Source organism: Xylocopa sonorina, chromosome 12 (genome assembly GCF_050948175.1).
Source record: "Xylocopa sonorina isolate GNS202 chromosome 12, iyXylSono1_principal, whole genome shotgun sequence".
NCBI lineage: Eukaryota > Metazoa > Arthropoda > Insecta > Hymenoptera > Apidae > Xylocopa > Xylocopa sonorina.
This window is the reverse complement of record NC_135204.1, coordinates 9,625,170-9,649,890: the sequence shown is the minus strand read 5'-3', so window position 1 is coordinate 9,649,890 and position 24,721 is coordinate 9,625,170. Positions and strand designations below refer to the sequence as shown.

The 24,721-nt window shown below is 49.0% G+C and overlaps 1 protein-coding gene and 1 non-coding gene across 3 annotated transcripts in view; one reads left to right on the top strand and one right to left on the bottom strand.

The window, feature by feature from the left end:
* The window catches only part of Ss (aryl hydrocarbon receptor spineless), a 100,661-nt gene extending 76,227 nt beyond the window's left edge, over nucleotides 1-24,434 (bottom strand). For both annotated transcript variants that reach the window (XM_076905266.1, XM_076905267.1), the window contains exon 1: nucleotides 24,152-24,434. In XM_076905266.1, coding sequence (XP_076761381.1) covers nucleotides 24,152-24,273 — 122 coding nt within the window. In that variant the 5' untranslated portion in view covers nucleotides 24,274-24,434. The remainder of the gene's footprint in view (nucleotides 1-24,151) is intronic.
* On the top strand, nucleotides 6,428-6,499 carry Trnad-guc (transfer RNA aspartic acid (anticodon GUC)). The gene has a single exon. It is a non-coding gene; the product is annotated as a tRNA-Asp (tRNA).
* Nucleotides 24,435-24,721: the final 287 nt, after the last annotated feature.

The window sequence follows — 24,721 nt, the reverse complement described above, 5'->3', positions numbered from 1 at the left end:
CAGGGGCGGAATGACAGCGATCCAACGATTGCTGGTGGCACGCAACTACCGAATGAACTAATATCCAAGCGTCGACCTAATATCGAAGCGCGGCGCAAAGGCGTCGGGAAGACACGCAACGTCTCTCCCGTCACGAGGCCCTCGTTCGTATCCCTTTTTCACGGCTACGCCGGGTTGCATGCGCGCGTACCTCGCAGGACGTGCCGTGGATATCCGGTGGTTGATCGATACGTCAGGAACGCAACGATTACTCCTCCACGGGATTACTTTACCCGTATCGTGTTGCCGATCTGTGTACAGAGAGAACCAGTGGGAGGGGGTAAGGAGACAGGTCAGGTGAAATTGCGCGAAACTTGCCGAGTTGGAGGAACTTTGGCCAACTTCCTGGCATCGACCATCGTCTGGGAGAAATATAATCGTGTCCCGACTTCGACGTCGGTTCTGACTGGCAGTAGGCCACGCGAGTACTCGACCGTGCCTCGACTGGCGAATCGAGTTATCAAAGTTTATCGACGAACGCATAAAAAGAGTCCCCCCCCTTCAGCGAGATTCCACGGGGGAAGCGGATCGGTCCCAAGGAGACAGATCAACGGGCAGATGGTGCTACCCAGTGCGCGGGGCCACGAATCGATTTCGATCTTTCGCTCTCGATCCCATAAATATCTGGCGGAGCCGTTCAGCCGGATAATTACGTATCGAGGCGTACAAGGGGCGGAGAAACCTGGTGTTCTCTATAAGCTCCGATATTATGCTTATACGTAGTCGCGGCACGCTTGACCCTCTTGACACCTCGGATGATATAATAATAATTGTTGCGCGTCCGTGGTCACTACGGAGATGAACAAAGTCCATGAGGCCCGGCACCATTGGTCGGAGAGGCCCTCCGCAACGTCCGCTCGCAGGGATACCGACCCCATGGTCGTGGTGTGTTGCCGAGACGGCGGGCCCGGTGCGCAGAACGGGGCCCCGTTTAATTTCCTCGCTTCGTTTCATGCTTCTTCCGAACGAGCGTTTTCGTTTGACCGCCGTTTAATTAATATTGGAACGCTCTCGCGGCCCTCACCGCACCAAGCACGACTGATCCTCCCGCTCGATATCGCGACTCTTCTTTCAATGGACGCGTGCGTCTTTGATCTCTTCTTTCGAATACGATTCTTCTCTGTTTTTTCTGTTTTTCTTTTTCTTTTTTTTTTTTTTTTGAATCTGTACGTCGAGAGAGGATCGAGAGAGCCAATGGGGGGTGAGAGGGCTCGCGAACCCCCTACCGTTTGGAAATGCGATTTCGGCGGAGGGCAGATAACAGACGAAACTGCATACGGAATTAGTAGGATGGAATATCTACCGAGAAGGCATTACCTATCGTGGATTGAGTACAAACAAAGAAGAGAGCCGAGCGATGTATAGTAAAACGATCGTCGCTCGACTTGAAATACGTAGCCATTAACGGCCATAACCATTACCGATTCGACTGAATTGTGAGGTTAGTATGGGGCTAATCTGCTACGTGCTTTACTTACCTGTCAAGAAATTAGCATATTATCTGAATACCGGCTACCTTGCCTCCGATTCCTTGGGAGCTCGAAACGGTTCCTCCTTCTTTCGCTTTCCTTCGCCACCGCCCGGGCTCCCTTCCCACTTCTTTCAGCCCCCACGAATTCGGAACGGAATTACTTAACGCTCCAATCATAACGAAGGGAAGCTCCCGTATACTTTACGTTTTCAAAAAATGCGCGAGTCCACGGAATTCGCGTCAGATCCGTATCGACGAGGAACGACGAAGCGTGTTTCGCGGTGGCGGCGCAGAAAAGAAGTTTCGCGTTAAGTAATCGCGTTCTGGACGAATTGATAGATCCGAACGCGGGCCTTGCGGCCCTCAAACGTCCGCCCGGATCAATAATCCTGATTCGTCTCGGATCATTTTCTGTTTTTAATTATACGTGGGTTAGCCGGGGTTAACCCCATTAAGCTCGCGACGCCCCGAGAAGCTACCGTGATTTTTATTTCGTTCTCTTCCACCAAAGATCCCATTATGCTCGTTTGCGTTCAACATTTTCGTGCGTGCCGACGCACCGACACAGGAAGCTGCACCCTACCACCGCTACCCTCGCCCTCCACGCTTGTTTTTCGATCGTAGACCCACGCACGATTAATTAGCCGCGTGAAAATAGAACCTTCTCGTGAATCGAATAAACAATTTACGCGAGAACCGAGCATTTAAATTGTTTCGAGAATTCTTTCGTCTAAAACATATATTTTTCTCGATTCGTACTTGAAGGGAAGTGAAATTGACTTGATATGCGACTTTGACTGCTCGAAGATTGCCATAATCGGCGAGGGGACGGCGCCAACCGAACGGTCTAGTTTACACCAGCAACTCGCTCGTTTGCAACCAGTTAACAGCTTCATAGAAGGCTCGCCACCCGGCCAGGTCAGGCAGAAGAAGTTGCACGAAACCGAAAAAGTGAGAGATAATCGGTAAACACACCGGCGATTCGTTTTACGAGACGCCACGGTTGCTCCAGAGCAGAAGAAAGTCTCGCTTCTTGCGAGCCGTTTTGCCGTGTTTACCTTTCCGCTGTCGACGACCAGATTCCAGATCGGATTCGATGGCTACGTGCCCATTTCGACCGATCTCGTGGCGTTCGAGGAAACTACGAATCGTTCGTAATTACTATTCTTCCGTTAGACCCGTTCGAGTGGCGGTTTCTTGTTTCGCAACGCGAACCTTTCTTCGCCACAATTGATTTCTGCACTGAAGAGGAATTCATTGTACGTTTTTGCGCAGATAGACCCGCCACAGAGTGCCCTAACTTCGAATCTTCGCACGCTTTGCTTATCTTCTTAATTCCAATTCGATTCCAAGACCAAGTACCATCGATCTAAACTCTTTTTCTGGCCACGGTCGCGCAGGTGAGAGGATCGAAGGAGAAGGTGAAGGGTTAAGGGAAGCTGTAACCGGGCTGAGCAATCAGCGCCACGCGTAATGCGTATCATTGGCCGGTCCTCGTAAACACGAGAGCAAAAAACAATTATTAAGGGAAGATTGAAGAGAACGGCAGTCAGGAGGGTACCGAGGGCAGGTCCTCCGAACGGACCAGCATCCTTAGCGCGAATCCCACGGTTGTGCCAGCCGCTCGCCTCCCGACTGCTCGCTGCCATCGCGCGATTTACCGATCTCGCTCGGAGATTCTGATCGAGCGGTAACTGTAAATTGCGTGGAGCTTCGATAAACGACGTGCTAATGACGTTACTCGACGCTTGGCCTTTTCTGTTCTTTGTCCTGTCGTGCCTTGGACATTGCTGGCTGAGTGACGGAGAATTATAGCGGATGGAGATCGTCCCTGCGTTTAGTTTAGACGAGCGTTTAAAGGGAATGGCTGTTAGGGTAGCATTTCGGAGAATAATAATTGAAGCGATCGACGAAGAGCACGGTCTTCGATACGTCGATCGTGGCTATTTTTCTTCCATTCGATAAGAATCGCTGAGCGAGCGAAGGAAATATGGGTTTAAAAATTTAAGATACGCTCCTGAAGGAAATCAACCCTCTCCATTTATCATCGTCACGTTTTTCTATTTGCGCGGGTCCCCGTTCTCCCTCTGCCAACGATCTAGGGAACTTTTAAGTGTAGACGTATTAGAGCTCGTTAGAGGCTAACAGGACGAAATGCGTACGGTTTCCACGAGTAATCGACGGGGCGGAGGGGAGGGAAAAAAGCTTGGCGTCAATTGGAATAGGATAGAGGTGGGCGCTCGTAAACATGGAAAAAGACGCGGAGCCGGGTTGCATATTTATAAAATGCAAATTCTAATTGCGGTAACAGCGACGCGAAATTAATGATTGCATTTAAAACGCTTTATCAGCGGCTGGCACATTTTAACTCACGTAATAAGCAGCCCGCGCTCCATCGCGTGTGTGCCGTTCGGTCGAACGAAAAGTGCGATCGCATAAATTTTTATTTAAATAAAAAAAAAAAAAAAAGAAGAAGGAAAATAGAACCCTCTCCGCTGTTACTATCGAACTCGTAGACCGTTCGACCGTGTCAATATCAAATCGCTACTGTTCTCATCGCTGTTTCCTTTCCATTCTCGCAAAGCTTCTCATTTTTCGCTGTAATTTCACAACGCCGACACGATTGTTCGCAAAATTATTTCACGTCGACCACGTTGGACATTTCGCGGGTCCCTAGGACAGATGACGCGGAGCTTAGGCACCGTTAAAAGCAAAGCTAACAGCCGAGCGAACATATGGCGTGGCTAGCGTGATCTTTCGGAAAAAAATGAACGAGTTTTCGTGCCGTCGACCCAACGGAACACCGCTGTTTCTCCGCCTATTGGGGCGGTACTTTGCGTTTTCGCAAACGCATTTGCACAGGTCTGCAAACAATCGGTCGCGTTCACCGTTGCACGTTAACCACCTATATCCTAGCCAGAGCCCCGTGAAACTTCTGTCCACTATAGTTCCCGGACACGAAGATTATCAAACCCCGGAGAATTTTACGAGCCGCATAAAACTTCCATAAGATTGCCCTCCTAAGCTTAATTGTCGTAACCAGCGTGTTTGAACACCCCGGAAAACTATTTAAACCGACGCCAATAAGATTGTCTCGAAATTTCTAGAAACGCGTACAACAGACGTGGAGTACATAGGAAGTAATCGAATCGACGAATAGCATTGGCAACACGTCGCAACAGTTTGCAACGTGTCGCAGTAAGAGTCGAGTTCACCCGTTTCTCGGAAATCTTTATGCCGAACCTGGTTGAATGTCGACGTGGAAGAAGCTCGACGAGGGTGCCAAGGAGGAGAGGAGCGAAATATCGTTTACTATTAATCTGCCAATTTATTTCGTCGGGACGTTTTAACGCGAAACTGGAAACACGCAGGTGCCTTGTTACTTCCCGTGGAACGGGGCAGCCTAATTACTCCGGGGACCCCTTCGTTAAACAGCGATAAACATCTAGACGATTAATAAGGAATACTGTTTTCTTGCTGCCCGGGTGCCGATCCCCGGTGCATCCACGATTCTCTCCGAAAACGACAAAAATGTGGTAAAAGGTGCGACATAAAACGGAAAAGAGAAAGAGCCGGCCGCGGTCGGTAGCCGGACGTTAATTGCCACCCTTGCCCCTCGTAAATTAATTTTCCGTCCGTTACCTGTCAGTACAGATGACCACAGAAACGCGTTCGTTAAGAAATGTAAAAATAGAGGAGAAAGGTACCTAATTCCTGGGCACAATCGATCGAACATCTGGGGACAATAACGGCGACTATGGTTGCCTCTTCGAGAACGCGTTGCCTGTGCAGGCTTGCTTTAAAGGTTTATATTAGGGCGTATCTCGAGGTAGCGTTCGTGGTACTTGAACGTCTGTGTGTCTTAAAGAAGTGTATACGCTCTGGACTTGAGGAGGATCTCTAACACTCGACGGAAGTCTATAGACCCTGTCAACGAAACCTGCACTGTCCACATGCGTGCGAACCGTTTAAAAAAATTTTGTAAACGTGCAATTACTATTTTGACTATTCAAAAATTGCGAGGAGTTAATTTTAGAGTTAGATTCTGACAATTTTGAACAACCTTCGCATAGAGATAGAACGTTGTAAACATAGCGAACAGAGTGGGATGGGCCTTGTCCTTTTTCTTGCGGAAGGAAAGTCAGTCTGCGTCCAGAGCTGGACACGTGTGGTGTACCGTGTTCCTCGGGCCACGAGACGAGTACTTAATTTACGACGTGACCCTTGCCAAGCGATTTGCAGACGTCTCGTAACGAGATCCATGAATGACTCTACCGTAATCGCATTCTGCCGTTTACCTGCCTCGGGGCACGTATTATTTTCGTGCGATCCCTCGTGAGAAAAACTTGCGCGTTTCTGTTTACACTCGCAGTGCTTCGACTAGCGTCGTCCTCTCCGCATCGTGCTTGGACGCCAGAGGGAAAAATCAGCCATTCTGGCACCGAGAAAATGCAGTTTCGAGGTAATTCATTCATTGTTAAGCAATATTACTATTAATAGTATTCATTTTATGAGCGTAGTTTTCGTTAGAACGAAAGTAGACGATTTTATACGGAATACAAGAGAGAATGGACGACGAACTAGTGCGTATTGAAAACGACAAGTGGACGAGGTAAACGATGCGGTGTTTCGAGATCGTATGTTGTCAAATTTGGAATTATATTTCATAACTTATAAATATATAATAAGAATTAAATGAATTAGATATAAGATTATAATAGTGCATGTATTGGATATTGAATTTCAAAGATTTTATTCGTTTCAGGTTAGCAAAGGATAGAACAGTGAATTGCAAGTGAAAATAATTTAGTTAAGGTATGAATATTCGTATATTTTTAATTGAGTACCCTTTACGAAAATGTAATTTTAAGGGAATTTAGGGTTCCACCGCGTTCTAAAGTTGTAGCATTCAAGAAATCCTCGGTAGTATAGTGGTTAGTATCCCCGCCTGTCACGCGGGAGACCGGGGTTCGATTCCCCGCCGGGGAGGATTTCTTTTTCTCTCAAATTTCATTATTTTTACACTGCTACACTAATAAATCGTCACTATACTATCGATCAAAGAGTACAGAATTTAAATGTGCAGTATAGGGATAAGCTACGATAGCAAAATAATGGTTACAGTTTAATTAACAGCAGCTTATGAATGAAACGATAGTACTACGAGAGTCCAATTAAGTACAACGGAATGACTTCTTAATCTTGAGGATCTCAGCCGCTGTAACAGCTCGATAATCGAATGGGATTTCCATTCAGTTCCACTGTTGCTTTCACGCGAGCCGAAGAAAAATCCAATTAGCCACCGCAATTAATCCCTGACGCAGCTAATTTCACGCCTAAAACCGTACTCGAAAAACAGTTAGGCGGGGAACAAAAACGATGGGGCCGAATCACGTCCACTTCATCGAGTCCTCGTGATACCGTACCATCGTTCTCGTGACCGGCGTGTCTCGCTAATTACCCAAACAATCAGCGAAATTCCAATGCGGCGCTAATAGTCGCCAGACAAATCGGCAACCGTCACGAAACGATTCCTCACGATTGTCCCGCGGCGCGGGGAAAAACGCCGCGGCCTCGTTCAGAGGGGAACCGTTTTGCCCCGAAACGGCCAAAAAATCCTATCACGTGTCGCTAATGGCGGACGCCGGGAGAAAAACGAGCGGCGAATTTTCCATGGAAGCGAGGGCGAAATTTCGATGGCAAAAAGGGGACGGCGCGTGTCGACACGGCCGGAAATAAATTCGCTGGCGCCTATTTCCATATCTCCCTGGGGAATATTTCTGTTTCTGCGAGAGAATGGCTGGCTCTCCGTACAGAAAAACCGGACTGGCGCGCGGTCGTCGACGAGTTATGAACATTTTTGCTGGTTGATATACACCGGCTGAAGGAGCAACGAATTATTTGTAATTACCCGGCGGATTGGTGCCGATGGAGGGGGCGTTTCGCGTGCCGCTGCGAACGAATAATATACATTGATAATTAGGAGTTTGCGACTAGACGAAACTACCAGTGTGTTGATATCGCGAGTTATTTTAATACGCGCGTACTTTTCCCGATTCCCTGCACAACGTCGTCGTACACCGTGATACGGTATTCGCTTAAAAGGACATTCGTATTCGAGAAACTCGAAGTACGCGGCGCCGTAGTATATTAATTTTACGCAGTGTTGAGAAAAAAGCCGCGCCTAATAGTGGCGCGGCAATGGCGTAACTCGTTCACCCTGTCGGACAGGTTTACGTATACTCAACGATTATCTCTGTCTTAATTTGATATTTCAATTCCGCTCGGATTTATCTCGATTCAGTGAAATATAACGGCCTTATCTTTCAGCGTGAATATACTCGTAGAGCCGAGTCTGGATGCATAAATCATCGAACGTGGATGGAAATTGAAACTCCTCGAAAGGGAAGCTCGATCGATCGTAAATCAATCATCGACGTCGCGTATGGTAAGGACGTGGACACTCAGTGGACACGGTGGGACAAGAAACTCCTGATGGAACAAAAGATATCGGATTAACGTAATAAAAATCGTAGCAACGATTCCACGAATTGAATTCTCGATACTGGACTGGCCGGGAGCAATAAGTTTCGGTTAACCAGGAGGAAGAACAGCCAAATTGCAGGAGCCGAGAGTTCCCCTGATTCAGAATCGGTCGTATCTCGCTGGACGTAATGCCGATTCCGTGGAAATTCGACGTCTATCTGTGTGTGCACGCGCATGTCCCACCTTAGCGGCTTCTAAGGAAAGGCATGTGGCAGGTGGCCGCGCGATACTTTGCATATTCATCGGTTTCTCGCTTATCGGGCCCATATTATCACGGCGTGCTTAATTGACTTCAGATTCCCTCATTAGCGCTAATGGGTTAATTCCAAAACTGTTGGGCCGTAAGGCGCCAGGCGAAACCGCGGGCAAGTGCGCGCCTCGAACCGAACTGCAACGCGAGAGGATCGTTTTCGCTCTGGCTCGGCTCGCGACACGTTGCCTGATAACTTGAAGGGAATTAAGTCCGATTATTAAGAGGTGCGTTGCAAACGATAAGGAAGGAGGATCGGATGGCTCGATCTTGATCGAATTCGGGACATTTTTCGCCCGCTCTCGCGTCTCTCTCATTTTACACTCGACTTCCTTATCGGAGGAATTACGCAATCGACGTTACTGTAAATTTTACTCGTCGAGTTTTGCCCGTTTTACCTGCGCGCGCGTGCAGTCGTGCCCTTCCGCGAAGAAATATACGGCGGAGCGGATTCGACAAGAAAGCGAGACGAAGAAATATGCGGCACGGTGGGCATAATAAGGATCTGAGACAAAGAAATCGTGCGAGGGTGGACATAAGTAATCTTAACGCAATTTTTCAAACCCGAACCAGCCACGAGGAAGACGACTAAAAAGTACGAAACGACAAACAATGGAACGAGTTCGCATGTTTCGTGACAATGTGTCATAAGAGAGGACTGCGAACATACGTAACCACGTATAGAGCTCTCAGTGATACAACGACGTGTAATAATTATGTATAATATAAAGAGCACAGAATCGTGTAACAACGTGCGCAATGCAGCATATCGATTTAATGAAAAGCAGCGTCGTATCGAACGCATAAAGCATAAGTGTCGTTGCACCGAACGCCGTTTCGCTGAAATTTATCGCGACCATGGAACAATGGACAATCTCGAATATCTACAATTTGATCAATTAAATCGTCGTCTTTTCGAAAATTTGCTCTCTTTACGCGAATTCGATCGAACGCAAGAACACGCAGCGTTTGCCGCGATCGAAGGAAAGTTTCCACGGAAATAATTCAACGATGAAAGATTTTCCACCTTCGACGAAAAGGTAAAGATCCTCTGCGACAAAAAGGAAGGGAAAGCAGATTGAAAAAGAAAAGTTAGCCATCAATTCTTTACACGTTCCCGACTATAGACATCCCGGGGGTGCGTGTCGTGTCTGTTTTCCAGCGACAAACTGCTGCAGCAACGATAATCGATAGCGAGTTGACGCTGAACAATCACGTCGCGATACAACTGCAATTCCCTCCCCCTTCTGTCCCCTCCCCGCCCATCGAATCCGAAAGGCTGGAAAGTTCGCGACTATAGCACGATTAGAGCACGCCGCCGGTGACAGACTTTCGCCGTCCCACGCGTCTCTGGACTTCGTAATCGAGGATGTAATTTAAACTACTTACGTCCAGACTGAACAATTTGCCGGTAAGTCGGACGTTCTGACCGCTCGTTGGAGAACCATCGGCCGTTTAATGGAATCACTGCCTCTCCCTACATTCCGCGCGACTCATCTTCAATTTTTACCTCGCCAGAAGAGAAACCAAAATGGACGAAACGACAACAGTCTCGATCGAACGCATCGAGGGTCTGAGAGAGTGCGCAAGTAAACTGGAAACGCGATGGAAAAGGAAGTCTCACCAGACTGAAGAACGAATGGTACGCGAGGAAATATGATAGTTTCCCGTGGAAATTCCTGGGTGCAGTAATCTTCGAGAGCAACAAGAATGGAGGCGCGTAACAGATTTTGAAACGCCACTGGTACGAGCCGTCGAGCAAATTGCCGTTAATTGCCGTGGAATGGTGGCGAATAAAATGTCGGAAAAAAGGGTGTAGGGAGGAAGGGGGGTGGGAGATAGTGAAGGGAGGACGGATTTAGAGGAGAGAGGGTACGATAGAAAGGAGAGAAAAGGCCGACGGTAACTTAACTCGACGCCCCGACATCCGATCCTCCCTATAAAAATGCACACGCCACTCACGTCTATGTAAACAAACGGACATCGAATGGTCGAGTGGCTCTCTTTTTCCGGTTAGCTACACCTATTAGCTGGTATGTAGATCGTATAGCAGTCATTGCAGTTCCTGAAACAGGCCTGGCCAGGTAAAGGTAAAGGTAAACTCCTCCGATTCGCGAAACGCGACTCTTTCCCTCGCGCTGGAACACGAGTCGTTCGGTGAACCTAAACTGCTCACGCGTTCTCTTCTACCAAAGCCCGTTGCACTTTATGTTACACCTGCTACGCGTTTCACTTGACCACCTCACCGCTTGTTTTTTAACAGCTATCCGTTTGCCTCAATATGCTATCCAACGTGGAAATACGACTTGTACCGAGGCGTCATTAACCACGTCACGAAGTTTGATGGAAATAACGGGGTCCAACGTGGGGCTGGGCATGAATTATAATTGAAAAGCTGCTATCGTCAAAATCAGCCGTAACGTTAAATTAAATTCCGTGGAAGTCGAGTGCGCGATTAACTCGCTGAATAAGAGCAGAGGATACGGCTACCGGCCGTATCGGTGTCGTTCGAGCGCGATCAACGGACGAAGGGAAAAAATCGATGATCGACGCGTCTTCTGGGCAGGCACACGCATTGAAATCACTGGCGGGAAGTGGTATAGTCGGCACATAGCGCGCGACGGTGTACAGACCCGCGATCGTTACGACAGGGACGATGATCTCTCGGGTGTCGTTCGTAGATGGACGACGGCACGTCGCAGGGAAGCGGATGGAAAGTGTGCAGTTTCGACGAAAAAGACGAAAGGCTGGCGGAAAAATCTCTAAAATGGCGACACCGGATCGGTCGCGTAACTGGCGCGTACACCGCCGCGCGACTATCATGTTGCAACCGCGTCTACCGATTATTCTTAAAAGCGCCGGATTTTTCAAGCGGTCGACGACTACCAGATGGCAAAAAGGATTGGATTAAACGCGAGCCGAAGGAAACACGTTTAGATTTTCCTTGTTCGTTCACGCCTCTCATTTTTATCCACTATTTTCTCCTACCGTCTGTCTTTTTCCTCATTGGCGAGTTCCAACGTCTATTGCACTTGCCGATATCGGTTAAACGGTATCGTTGATAAATTTAACGGTGTTCCCTGGCAATTGTTTTATCGACCGAATCGAAATAGAGGCCCGATATACCCGGAATAAATCGATTTGTTAATCGGTCGCGAGGCGTGCGTATGTGTGCGCGATGCCGGTGAATTAATTACGCTGACAACATTGATCGCACGGCCGGTCCGCGCGTGGGTGTTGCCTCGTTCAGAAACGCATTCATCAGCCACGTTGATAAATTGATTTCGCTCTCCCCGCGGATCGATGTCGATCTCGATACCTTCCCCTTCGTTCCGGACGAAACTCCATCAAACTGACAAAGTGACCTGTTCTTAGTCAGCCATTTAAACTAACACATAGTTTCCATTTTCTTTTTGCTCTTTCCATTTATCTCGACCAATTACCGCGGTGATAATGAATGCACCAGTCAACGGATCGCTGAAAGAAAATATCCGCCTTATCCGATACGGAAAAAAAAAACGTATCAAAATCGATCTAGTAGCCAGCACGCGTGCATATCATTATCGCGTTACCCCGGTCCGCTTCGATCAATTATCACGTCGCGTTGCATAATTACGCCGCGGCCCACGGGCAATTATATCGGCAATAGCACGGGTCACATAATCAATTATTGCTCTCGTATCGCTTCCGCCGCCTTAATTTACTCCCATTACCAGGGCTTATTTACCCAAGGCTATTCAATTTATTTTCATTACCGTTATTTGCTTAAGTATCGATCGACGATCCACTGGGGCCCAGAGAGAGAGAGGGCGCGCGCGTATCGCGTCGCGATCGCGCGTGTACCAACGGACCGCGCGTTTTTTCATCCGTCTGTAATTTTATTAAATAAATCAAGCCGACGGTGACGGCGGCGGCGGCGGCGGCGGCTGCCGGAAACGGGCTCGCTCTTGCGTCCCCACCTGCCGTCGCTGGGACAGCGCGCCTGAAATTATGCTAATTAATACGGATCGAGCGGCAAAAACGCGGCACCTCGCCTTGTCGAAAATTTATACGAACGTTATACACGGCCACATAATATTGTCCCCGGCGCTCTTTACGATTACACGATATCGGGGAACATCAAGTGGGCGTTTACACTGTTAGAAGAATTCCGAAATTATGGTATCGTCGGCGGCGGCGCGTTTTCACGACGCGAGCCGTGTTTACAGGGCACGCGAAGAAAAATGATCACCTAGCGGAGCGGGAAAAGTGTCCTCTTGTAAAATTCATCGGCGATCGTGTCGCTTAATGATCGTACGCTCGATTATAGCCTGCTTCGAATCAATTGGCCGCCGAAGGCCACCTCTTTCAGTACCCGTCATTACTCGCGTCCTTTTCTCTGTACTCTCTGTCAAGCTGATGCTCGCAGGATTCATGTTCCGGTTACGGAAATCCGGGCAAATATTTTCAGCCAAACTCGATTCCCCCTAACTCCGTTATAAACAATTAAATCATCTATTCTACCACGCATACTCTCTGCTATTCTTCCATTTCTACTTCCCATGTTCTTCTCCGTCAGGAAGCCAAAATGGCAAATGCCGATCCGTTCCCAGAATCTCTCTACGTTTAGAGGAATCGTATTATAATTCGCAGGTTACCCAAGTCAGTCTTTCTCCCACGAAACGGTTGCTTCGCGATCGACCGACATTCAATTCCTCATACTCGCGACACACCTACGGTAATGTCGTAATAATCGGTATCGCGGCTCGAAGCGGTTCAAATAAACGCCGCTAACACGCCGCGATCGCAGGCCCCGTTTCGCGCGCAACCCACGAGGGGAGAGGATCATCGTCGGAGGATCTTCACCTGTTAAGGTACTTGCTACCGATTTCGCGCTACGTGCACGGCCAGCACCGGCGGGTTTAGCATCTTGATACCCCTGCGCCGTCGATCGCGAGCGTGTTATTACCCCGCCTAGTGGCTAGCTCCGAAGATTACACGTCTACACGAGTCGGCCGATCTCTGCTGGCCGCCCCGCCGCCCTCTCGGTCCGCCACGAATTTGTAACAACGATACGCGGCCGCGGGAATTTGCATATCACCAGGAGACAAGTCTGCGCGGGAGAGAAGACTTCATTTTTGCGCCGTGATCACCGGCTTCTGCTCCACCGGGATCGACCGTTCCTGCAGGAGGTGGATCGCGTACACGCGGATACGAAACGGGGACCTGCGGGGCCCGAGCGCAACCGGGACCGGCGTACAAATTGGCGTATCGGGTAAAAACGGCCGATCCAACTACTGGCTGCCGGCTACGAGCAATGTTGCTCGCCGTGTTTTTAACTTCCACCCTGCCGGCCAAAGTGGCGGCTGATTCTTTTTTACGACGGTCACACTCATTTTTTCCGCCGACCTCGGTGTACAATTAGGGAATATTAACGCGGGAACCGGCCAATCCATAATTCTGGCCACAAAATACAAAATACCTGTTTGATATCGCGGACGCGAGTTTATTAAATCTCCTCGTGATATTCAGCGAGAACAAGAGCACCGACATTTTTAACCCTTCGTTTCGTTGGATATGTCTGTCAAGCGTGGACGCTGTTAAGGGTTTCGCAATCAAATGCATGCTAGCCTCAACGCTACTTCCTTCGAACTTATAAAAAGAATGAAACGATAACATTTTTCTCTTAATTCTTGAAATTAGATACCCGTTCTAGCGCGCCTCATCTGATAATAGAACAACAGCGCTGGAATCGTCAAATAAATTTTCATGTCGCGCGTATCGTGCAACAATTTTCTTTAAGAAAAAAGAGCGCCGGCTGCTATTACTCACCGCGGCAACGTTTCCGCAATTACGTCCACCGCAAGGTGGGTTACCTGAAGAGAGTTATATTTTGCAACGAGCGAGAAATAATGGAAGGAAAGCGGTTCGATTGTTATTCGGTGTTTATTACGCTACCGTAATTACAAAATCGCACCGCGGTAGACGTCCAAGTACGTGCAAATCGGCCTTTAAGCAGGCAATACCAAAGTGGCCGCCGCCGTATCGGCGGTCATTAGCATAGAAATGATACGTTGATCGGCGCGTCCATATTTATTCGAAATTCCGGACGCGACAGGATATTGGTACCTATTTACCGCGAATTCGGCCCCGGCGAACCGGCAATTTCACGCCAATCTGTACCGCGTCGCTTTTCATTAATTAATTCCTGCCGTGCATGGGACTGGGTCTTCCCTACGGCGTCCGAATGTTTATCGTAAAACGGTTTAATACACTGTCATTTCGATCTTAACATTTAATTCCTCCGCGATCGGGCCCATCACGCGATCGCTTCACGTTCTTACCGAACGATCGCGCTCCTTCGATCGGCTGGACAACTTGTTGCCTCCTTAAAAACTTACATTCCAGCCTAATTGATAATTTCAATATATCATTTAGTGGTCAGGGGTGCGGAGTTTTTCAACTTGTAACCACACGCCCCTTAACCCTAGCCCACTGCACATCTCTCATCATTATTATTATGCATAAATGCACGGAGACCTTCAATTATGGACGTTGAGGTAGATCAACAAAATGTAGCACAAATATTTCTCGCGACACGCACGAGAAAAAGGATTTCGAGGATGAAAACCGCATCCTCTGTTAAGAGCGATGGATCGCTATGGCGGCGATCAACCGGGGGGACGCTTAGGAACCAGTCGTTCCTCGTCAGAAAGCTCGAAACGTCCCAGCACGATGATTCCAATTTCGCAAGCTCGCGATCCAGCAATTCCCGCGGTCGTAGCCAGAGTCGAGTGAAAAGTTCGAACACAGCGGCGTACACGGGGCGAAGATTATGAACCCAGAAAGGCATCGACTACCCTGTGTTTACACGGCGCTGTGGTCCGCCCCGCGAGCATTAGCTCTATCTTTGCACCGCCCAATTTCGCGTTCCTTGGATGCAAATTCTACCGAAACGAGCGGATAGCGAAATGAGGGGGGTATGAAGCGACTAACCGATTTGTCCTGGGCCTGGGCTCGCTCCTTCGTTCCGATCAAGGACTGATAGATCACAGGAACTAGCTGCAGGTAACCAGGTACCATGGAACGCGAGGGTGCGTTGGCAATTTAACTTCCACCCGAAGAGTTGAAAAAATTATACCAGCGTTTCCCTTTCATTCGAGAGGATCGAATTGAAACTCGACGCGGCGGCACCTGTGGTAAAAAAAAAAAAAAAAAAAGCGGAGCCACACCTTGGGCATCAGGAGAGAGGTCAGGATATACCGACCAGCGAACACGAGGGACAATGCGCGAATCGAATGGAGGTCCACGAAGGAAGAACAGCAGCGATACTCGAACTAATGATACCGTCGACAAACTAATTGCACGAAATAGCGGAACACCGGCTCTCGTATCGCGCTGTTTCGATAATTATTTCGCGTACTCCACGGAATTACATCCTCCCGCTTCCTCGAAATGGTACACGCGCCCCTCCTTCTTTTTCAATAACATCCCTAATAATGTTAAATATCCGTGAGCTATACAGAATAGCCGGCGCTACACCGTCGAACATCTAAAGCCTAAGTTTCAATGCGCCACGTGTCTCTAAACTCTCCACAGCCGCCTCTATTCCCTCTCGACGTGTTTCCTCCTGTCAGCTCGGGGGAAATCGTCCGACGTTCCATCTCGAAAGCCAGTAATCATGTTAGTCGAACTTCCAAAATTCGCTGGACGCGTACGGGAACCGAGAAACGCGTCCTTTTTTCTCTTTCGTCTTTCAGTCGAGGCTCGATAATTAGCCCCGTTCCTCGGCAATTTAGTTATTTATTCGTTACACACTTTAAAAGGGATGGGGAGAGACGAAGAAGAGGACGATGGCGCATGACACCGACCGGTGGTGCTCGGTCCTCGCGTAGCAGGTACTTCCGGTGCCAGGCGGCGGCCACCTCATTGTCATTACGTCACCAGAGGCTGTCATTTGGTTTTTTAAGCATCCGTTTTTCTCACCGCGAGGATAGAGGGCTTGATGATCGTAATTACACACGGGGCCGCTTCGAAGAAGGACGTTTTTCAAACAGAGACGCGCGTGTGTGCGCGAGAACATGTTCGATTGATCGAACGTGAATTGGTGCGTGGACCAAAATGGAGGGGCACGCACACGTAGCTTGATAACTGCTATCGTAAAGTGAATCCGTGTTCTAAATTTCCTGAGAACCGACCGATTCGCGAATGACCCATTCCCAATGAAACAGGAACAAGCTAATAATGTTTTCTTTTTTAATTATCCGTGTAGTGGTTGATTTTAACTCCCGATCTAATTAATGATACACCGAGATGTTTATCGAGGTCAGTTTGGTGGATCGTAACGCATGGAAAGTGAGATCGCGCGCAGTGACCACGATGCATTGTACGCTGGCTTGATTTCTTAACATAAATCCTTTAAATTCCCTTGCACACGTTGCTCAGACAGCGTTATATATCAGTCGCTAAAGTAGGAACGCCAAACGAGAAACAATTAATAGCTCTTGCTGAAGGGGCGTCCATTCGTTTAAAAAATGTTCTCCTTCCACGGTTTCGTTGGCAAGATTTAATGTTTCAACGAGAAGATGGTCATTTGGAAAACATAAACCAACTTTAATATCTCTATCACTCTCTCTCTCTCTCTCTCTCTCTTTTTCGAAGACTTAAAAAATAAGGATAATACCGATGTGCTATTCGAAATAGTTGAAGGACCCAAATAGAACGATCGTGAACCAGTATCGAACATGTCTCGAGGATGATCAACGTACGGTTAACAATGTCCAGGAATTCGAATCGATTCTCGATGATCGATCAGACGGTTTAACGGCTGGGATTGCCATCGTTATTACCAGACACGGACCAAAATCGGTAAGTGGGTAGGAGGAAGGGGGGAGAGGGACGGGATGCCGCGCGCGCCAAACAAATCGTGGCTAATAAGAAGTTGATACATGGTGGCGAGCTGGAGGGGGCCAATACATAAAAATAAGATAAATTTTACACTTGGCTGGTGATGAATGGCGGGATGAATTATTGAATAGTTAAACACACAGCGCCGTACCGGGTCCGAGACCAGGCCCAAAGCCGGATCAGTGCATCGTTCGAGGTCCAGGGCCGCTTGTTCCGCCACGAAATCTCCGTTACCATCTCGCTTGTCACCGACATCCCCGCCGCGTTATTTCACCGATCCCTTACGATACAATCCCTTCGTCTACTATCGTAATTGATATCTAATTTAATGGCAAGAATCCCGAGAAACTGAAATTAATTCCCTCGTGAAAACGCCTTTTTTGCTCCTCGAAACCACGGGACTGTGGAATAAGAGTAGGTAATTAGGGGACGACAGTAAAAACGTAGGAAGTCAAAGAATAGTGATAAAATTCTCCATAAAATAATTAAACTCATCAAGGGGCCCTCCACGTGTGTGCCACTGGTCGAGTTAATAATTTTCCGCGAACTACTCGCACGATCCTCCTCGATCCAGTCCGTTTAACGACGCTTAATGAGCAACTCTGACCGCTCGTTCGGGGTTCAATTAATTCCGCGTGCTTTTTTCCGCGCGGTCAGCCCGGCTTTTCGAAGCCAGGGGAACAAACGAACCGGGCCGAGCGCAGCCAGCCGTTCCTCCGTTCCTGCGGCATAAATTCACCTGCACGTTTCACTTCGTTATGGCTCTATTCACGGTGCCGTAACCGCGAGGACGGATATTCCTTGCTGTGCGGCCCATTCACCGCTGGCGGGGTCCCCTTTGGACCCCAGCAGCCCCGATCGCGGGTGGAAAATGCACTGCGCGTCCTGCCGATTGTTTAATCGCCTCGTTCCCTTCTCCACCACGGGCTCGGATGTTCTTCGTGGAAACTTTGTTTCTAAGTGGCCGGACATTATTTACAATAGACAATCGGGGGCCTCGAGAAGAGATGCATTCACTCGGCTGGGAGCGAGATACACAAGGAGAGAGAGAGAGAGAGAGACGTAGCAGAAAATGATGTCTCGATCGAGGGAAGGATTTTCAAAGAACGAAGTTGCTTGGCTCGCTGGATGAAAAGGGTGCTTTATATCTATCGTTGAAACCGAGCTAATTAACAACTATCTTGATTCCCCGCCACGTAGTAACGAATGCAACTTTCATAAAACCTAATCTACCACTTAAATCACTGCAACACTCTCCCGAGGGAACTCTGAGGAAGACATCGAGTCGGGAGCGACAGTGTTGCATTCGAGGCCTTCATTTTTCGCAAGGAGCCTTCAAACGTCCTACGCAGAAAGATCGAAGAGGGTTCTGCCAGTTCGTGAATTCGATGCGGGACAGATCGTCCCCAAGAACGGTCGATCCGATCGACCGCGAAAGGGGATCTCGGACGGAGGCGTCCGAAAACGGCGCGGACTATGGCAGCCAGGGTCAGAAGCGACAGAGCAATATGTAATGGGGCACCAATTATACGCGTGACACGGGGCATCGTTATAATTGGATACGAGGTGTTAAATCTGCTTGGGTGTGGCTGGTTATGGGAGTTATGAGTGTTCCAGCAATAATGGTCTTGTCGCGGCTCTCGGGCTATACATATCTCTCGCACGAGCGAAACGCATCACGGCGCCGGCTAACGCGAGGGGAGTCTATTAAATTACAGCGTGTGCTCGCTGCGACGTAGAAAGTAGGTAAACGATATCCTCCTTTGGCCACGGAATTCAATTTTCCCTCGATCGTGCGATATCCAAATCGTTCGCTGACTGTCGGTTCCTTCCTTTCGTTCTAATCCAAGGAAGCTACATCGAGAAAACCGCGAACGCGCTGTACGACGGATTTGCAGGAACAGATCGAGAATGGTCGACGGAAAAATGTTGATTCCTTTCATAACTCGGGTGATTGTTACATTATTTTTTCACAATGCGAAGATGGAGCCCGTAAATCTTGCGGCTGCAGGCAGAGCGAGCCTCGGCCAGGGACGTTCGGCCGGCTGAATGGTGGAAAGGCCTCAGAAGCAGGTTCATTACAAGGCTATAAACGCGCGTTAGAAGACCATAAGGATGCGCGGCAATTACTTAAGAACAAATCAGCCGAAACCCGGCACGACGGCTGCTGTCCATCAAGAAATCATCGACCTCTCGGTGAATGGTTCTTTAGTTGGCTCTCGTGGCAATTTCCGAACGCGCCGCCTGTTAGTGGACCTTTCGGTTTGGCCCGGTGTAATTAAATAAAAGATCGCATGCTACGAGCATCCGAACGGATATAACCCGCCGAATTAAAGTTACGCGATATCCTTTCTAATAGTTTTGCCATACCTGCCGCGTTGCACACCGCGCAACCTTAAACCTTTCGTGCACGGTATTCGTTCGCTTCGTTCTGAAGCGATAGTTTCGTTACAAGCTCGAACAGACGTACACTTCCTGAAACTAGTTGGAACTCCTTCGCAAATTGTAAGAGATTAAGAAGATGCCAAGAGTCACGGGCAGAAAATGGCGATCCAAGGACCCGAAGAGACGCGAGCGAGATCGCGTAACGAAGAGGAACGCGAGAGCCCATGGATTTCGGTGGTGTGCGTAGCGCTGAGGGGATCGTTTGGAGAGAGATCGTGGCTTCTCTCAAGCTCGGAACTCGAGAGCGAAGCTGACAGTCGAACCGAGTGAAGACCGGAGAGAGACTGACTGACTAAAGTATAATCAGGTTTCGACTGACTCCGCGGCCGCGTGTAATAACAGTAATCCCTTCGTTCGCCGGTAATTTGGCCGTTCGCTCAAAAACTCCAAATTATAGAAGCTGCTGTCATTAGGCCACGGCGAACACCGTGCATCGCGGGCCACCTTCTTCCCCGAACCCTCGGGAATTTTGGGGAAACTCCTCTCGGCGCCCGCCTCCCCCCGTTGGCGGATCGTTAGCGACCGAGCGTTTAACCAAAGACACGCTTTTCCGCGATTTTCGTCACGATACCGCCCCGACAACCGTTCCCTTCGCTTTGACGAGCGTTTCCACAAATGACACACGTACCAGCACTGCGATCACAAGGTGTGAAACCATGGGGAGCCTCGATGCATCTACGATCTACAAGCCGCGCAGACGCGGGACACGATTTTCTGAGGAAATTACCCGCTCTCGAAACGCGGAGTTGATGTTTTCCCTTTAAAAAATACGTATCAACGTCGGGGTGATGAATAATACAGAGCAGGTAAATTATTTATCGCTTTAAAACACTGGCTGTGGTGTATCGTGATTATCAGCCGCTGGTTCTCATAAATATTTTCGCATTTCCCTTTCGCGATCCCCCGCGATACGTGATCATTTTCCGTTGATCAGAAAGCTATCGCCTCTAGATACGGCGATAGAAAAAATGCGAATGAATAAAAATACTTTTATCATGTGGAACATCTAGGAAGACACGAAGGCCAATAATACACAATCTGCTTGATTTCTCGAGTCTCGATTTCTCAAATAGAGTTCAGGCATGACAGAGTAACTGTCGTCTCGATTAAACAAGAATATCCACATTTCTTTAGGGCAAAACGAACTCGCAGAAGAGTCACGGCCCTAAAACCTACGCTCCTCTAGGTCCCAGCGGAGCCTGAGGGTAGAAGTCTTTGGATTAGGAGCTGGTGGAGTCGTGGAAGAAGCGGAGAATGAACCAGACAGAACGCCCCGGGGCCACTCTCCGGCGGATAGTCGGTCTCATTCTTTCCCTTCGTTCTTTATCGTATTAAAGGGAAGTTGGCGAGCGGGGACGAGAAGAGGGTCGTCGGTTGTACGCCTCGAAACACCGTTTAAAACTCCATTACGCTGTTCGTCCGTGATCCCCTTGATCGCACGCCGTTCCCCTGATTCGAAGCCGAGGGAACTTCGAGTTCGAATCGAGAACGATCGTCGATCGTCGGGCCTGACACGTTCGCTTCACTCCTTCGACGATCGAGATGAACTCTAACCCGTGCCTCGAGAATGTCGGACCTCTTACGATTTTTTTCCCTCGTTCACTTTAATCTTTGGCGATTTTGTAACGAAGATTTTTTCTGACCGACGTTCCTCTTCAACCCCTTCGTTCGTCCTCGCAAAGTCGTTGCCTTTGGCACACGGTGGAGTTAACGAAGCCAGCTTTTACCGTACGGAATAAAATGGTACAACTTGATTACGTGAAAGCATCGACTTCTGAGTAGCATGTCGAATGTTTTTATCCGGCCGATAATCTAACTTTTATTCAAATGAGCAGTCCAGGAAATAATGTCATTCCATGAGTTTCTTTCCGCGGAAGAGGTTATATTTCTCCACGGCGGTCGACATATCTTGCCAAGGGGGGATAAAAATGTACATAATACGGTGAAATACAAATATCGACAAATGTAAAATACATTCGGGGGAACACGTGAGTCATTACAATAAAGCGGCGCTGTTGGTTTAAATTACCCTATCGGTCGATTATGTCACGCGTCTTTTTTATATACGTTGCACCGCCACGCGCGCACCCATGAATATGCATGTTACCGAGTTTATCGATAAACAATCGTAATTATAATTGTAAAACTCGGCCCGATAACTTTCTTTTCTCGCGCGACTTCATCTCCTCGAACCTGGAAAATTCATCCAGCAAAACCGCTCCAACCACAGGGGCCAATTAACACGCGCGACAAATTCACCCCTATCGACTTGATTTTTCATATTTCCCTACCCTTAATCACGGTTGAACGTCTCAATAACCTGGCAATACGGAACGTCACTCCGTGAATTCACCGCAAAATCAACCGCTCGTCCAAGGAAAGAGGTTCAAGCGAACCTGCTATCAAAAATTTCTATTCGACGATCCAACGGAGCCGGCCGGCACGCGATGAAAAAGGGTTGGGAGAAGGAAGGCAAAGAAGTTAGTCCGATTCGGCTATATCTCAGCTAATTACGAGCAACGTATGCAAACGATTCGAGTAAAGTTCAGGCGGATATTCCACGGCCAGAGGTTCTGCCCTCCCCTTATTCGCAATCAGTGCCGCACTCCGTCTCTGTCAGCTTAGCACCGGTTATCCCCGGTCTATCTTTCTCTTGATGTATCGAACATTACACACGTATATGTATCGTGTGTCGCACGCGCGTACCCGCGACCATATTTATGCGTGTCTGATAGCCGTGCCCGCGCGCGAGTGTCGCGTTCAAGCGCGTGCATTCGCCTGCGTTTCCGTGTACCAGCGCGAATTAAAAGTACGCGGGGGTTGCGCGCGCGGACTTAGCCACGAGTATCGTTTTCGCGGGTGTCCTATCTCCACCTGGGAGAAACTTTCTTCTTTGCTCTGTTGGACAAAGAATGGAGCGTGACAAATTTTTATCTTCCAAGTACAGTCACGGAAAATTGTAAGATCAGAAAAACACGGAACCGTGTTTGGACGTCGTTGAAGAGTCGAGCGACGCAGATCACCTTAATGTCTTCAAGGTATGCCACGCACCAGAACATGCCCAACAGCAGAACATCTGACACTGAAAGTCGGAGTTTTAATTGCCACGATTCAACAGCTTTCCGAGGTTGCTCGAAACTTAAGCAGCGCTGAAACTGCGTTATCACTACAGGCTGGAAAAATTGCATCCAACCTCGGAATACGGTGCGTAAGCATTCCAGGAACAAACTCGGGGAGGAAACAATTATACCGCAGCGATTACAAAGTGGACAGACATCCAACATGAAAGATTCTCTTATTAGCGTTCCGCTATGGTGCAATAATGACGAATCTCGGCCGTGCACTGTAATTTACGATCTATGCAACACGCCTAAACGCCCGGTTAGCGCATAATCGATCGTGTTCACGTGAAAAACATCGCCTATAGACTAGCCAAGGCTCGGATGAAATGTATGTCTTTGAAACTGCTGGGCGAACGTTGAGTCCACCGGTGGACGCGCTTCACGTGCGAACACCCTCCTTCGATCCCATTAGCACCGGCTTTAGACACATGAATTGTATATGCGCCGCGTCACGATACTTCGTGGGCTATCGTTCTCCTGAATGGCCAACAAATTAGCGCCCCTTACACACCCCGTTTTCCATCGTCGATTTCCCGAGCCAAGTTACGTACGGTAAAAGGAAAATCACCCTGGTGCCTGTCCACGCCATTTTCCAGATTTCACTCGATTATATGCCCCAGTCACGCTAAACGCGGAGGAACGATCATTTAAATAATCCAGGAAATATGAAGAGAAATAAAACAGGGGATAGAGGCGAGCTCGAGATATACTCTCTGCGTCCCCCTTTTCGTCGGTACAAATGATTAATTAAGACGGTGATTTTTTTTAATTGATACGTTGCACAAGTGTCGAGTAATGGATGTCGGTTTACAGAAGAGATCCTCTACGGTCGCCGACGGTAAAATTTGTCAAAATCGCGTGACTTCTTTCTGTACGCTCCGTTCTGTTCGTACTTAGTGAGTCATCTGGACGATGTCATTTCCATAATGCACAGAACACAATGTATGTCCCGTGCGGGTGTTCGCCATCGACACTGTGGAACGTCGATTACCCTCTAATCTGCTGATACACGGTACACGCGTTCGATAATCCGCGTGAAGCCTAACGTATCCGCAATTTTCCCTAGAACATCGTCCATCAACAAAACACACGATAAAGCAGCCTGATTGAAAGCTCGCCGCTTCGAATCGCAAAGCACGCACCGCTCGATCTTCAACCCCCTCTCGCTCAAGCCAAGAACAACCACGCCGTACCCCGTCGAGGAATTGTTCAATGGTAATAACGTTAACGATGGAAACGATGGTACACATCCGAGATTCCAGAGAGCCGTCGGTCGTCAAAGGGTTAACCAGACCCAGTCAGGAAACCGACATCCGCGTGTACAACCGGCGTTCTACCCACACTATCCATTTCCCATTTATTCGCCACAATGAGACGAACAATGCTACCAACCTCTTTCCGTTCCGGCGTCGGCGTTTCGTGGCGTAGACGGTTCCCAGTTGGCTCATGGCGACCGGGTTGTTGGGTCCCGACGCCGTTGTCGGAGTCGGCACCGGCGCCGAGGTGGGCGTCATCGCTGTATCAACGACGTGGGGCTGGGGGTGAGAGGCAGTCAGGGTGAGTTGAGGCCCCGGGGGATAGCATGCCGCCGTCACGTAATCCGTCGCCGCGAGGGACGCGCTCGCTGGTCCACAAATCCCGGCGACCACCCCCTGCACGCCACCCCCGACGCTTGTCCCGCTACCACCGCCACTTCCTCCTCCACCTCCCCCTCCTCCACCACCTCCTCCTCCTCCTCCTCCTCCTCCTCCTCCTCCTCCGCCTCCTCCTCCTCCTCCTCCTGCTGCTCCACCGCCGCCACCGCCAGCAGCGACACCCACGACACCCCCAACCACCCCTAGCCCCGCCGAGGCGGTCCTGTCCAGCGCGTACACCGTGCAGACCGTGACGCCCTTTTCCACTGCTGACGCTACGTCATCGTCGTCTGTCACTGGCAGGTCGGCCAGCTGCCGGCGCCGTCGA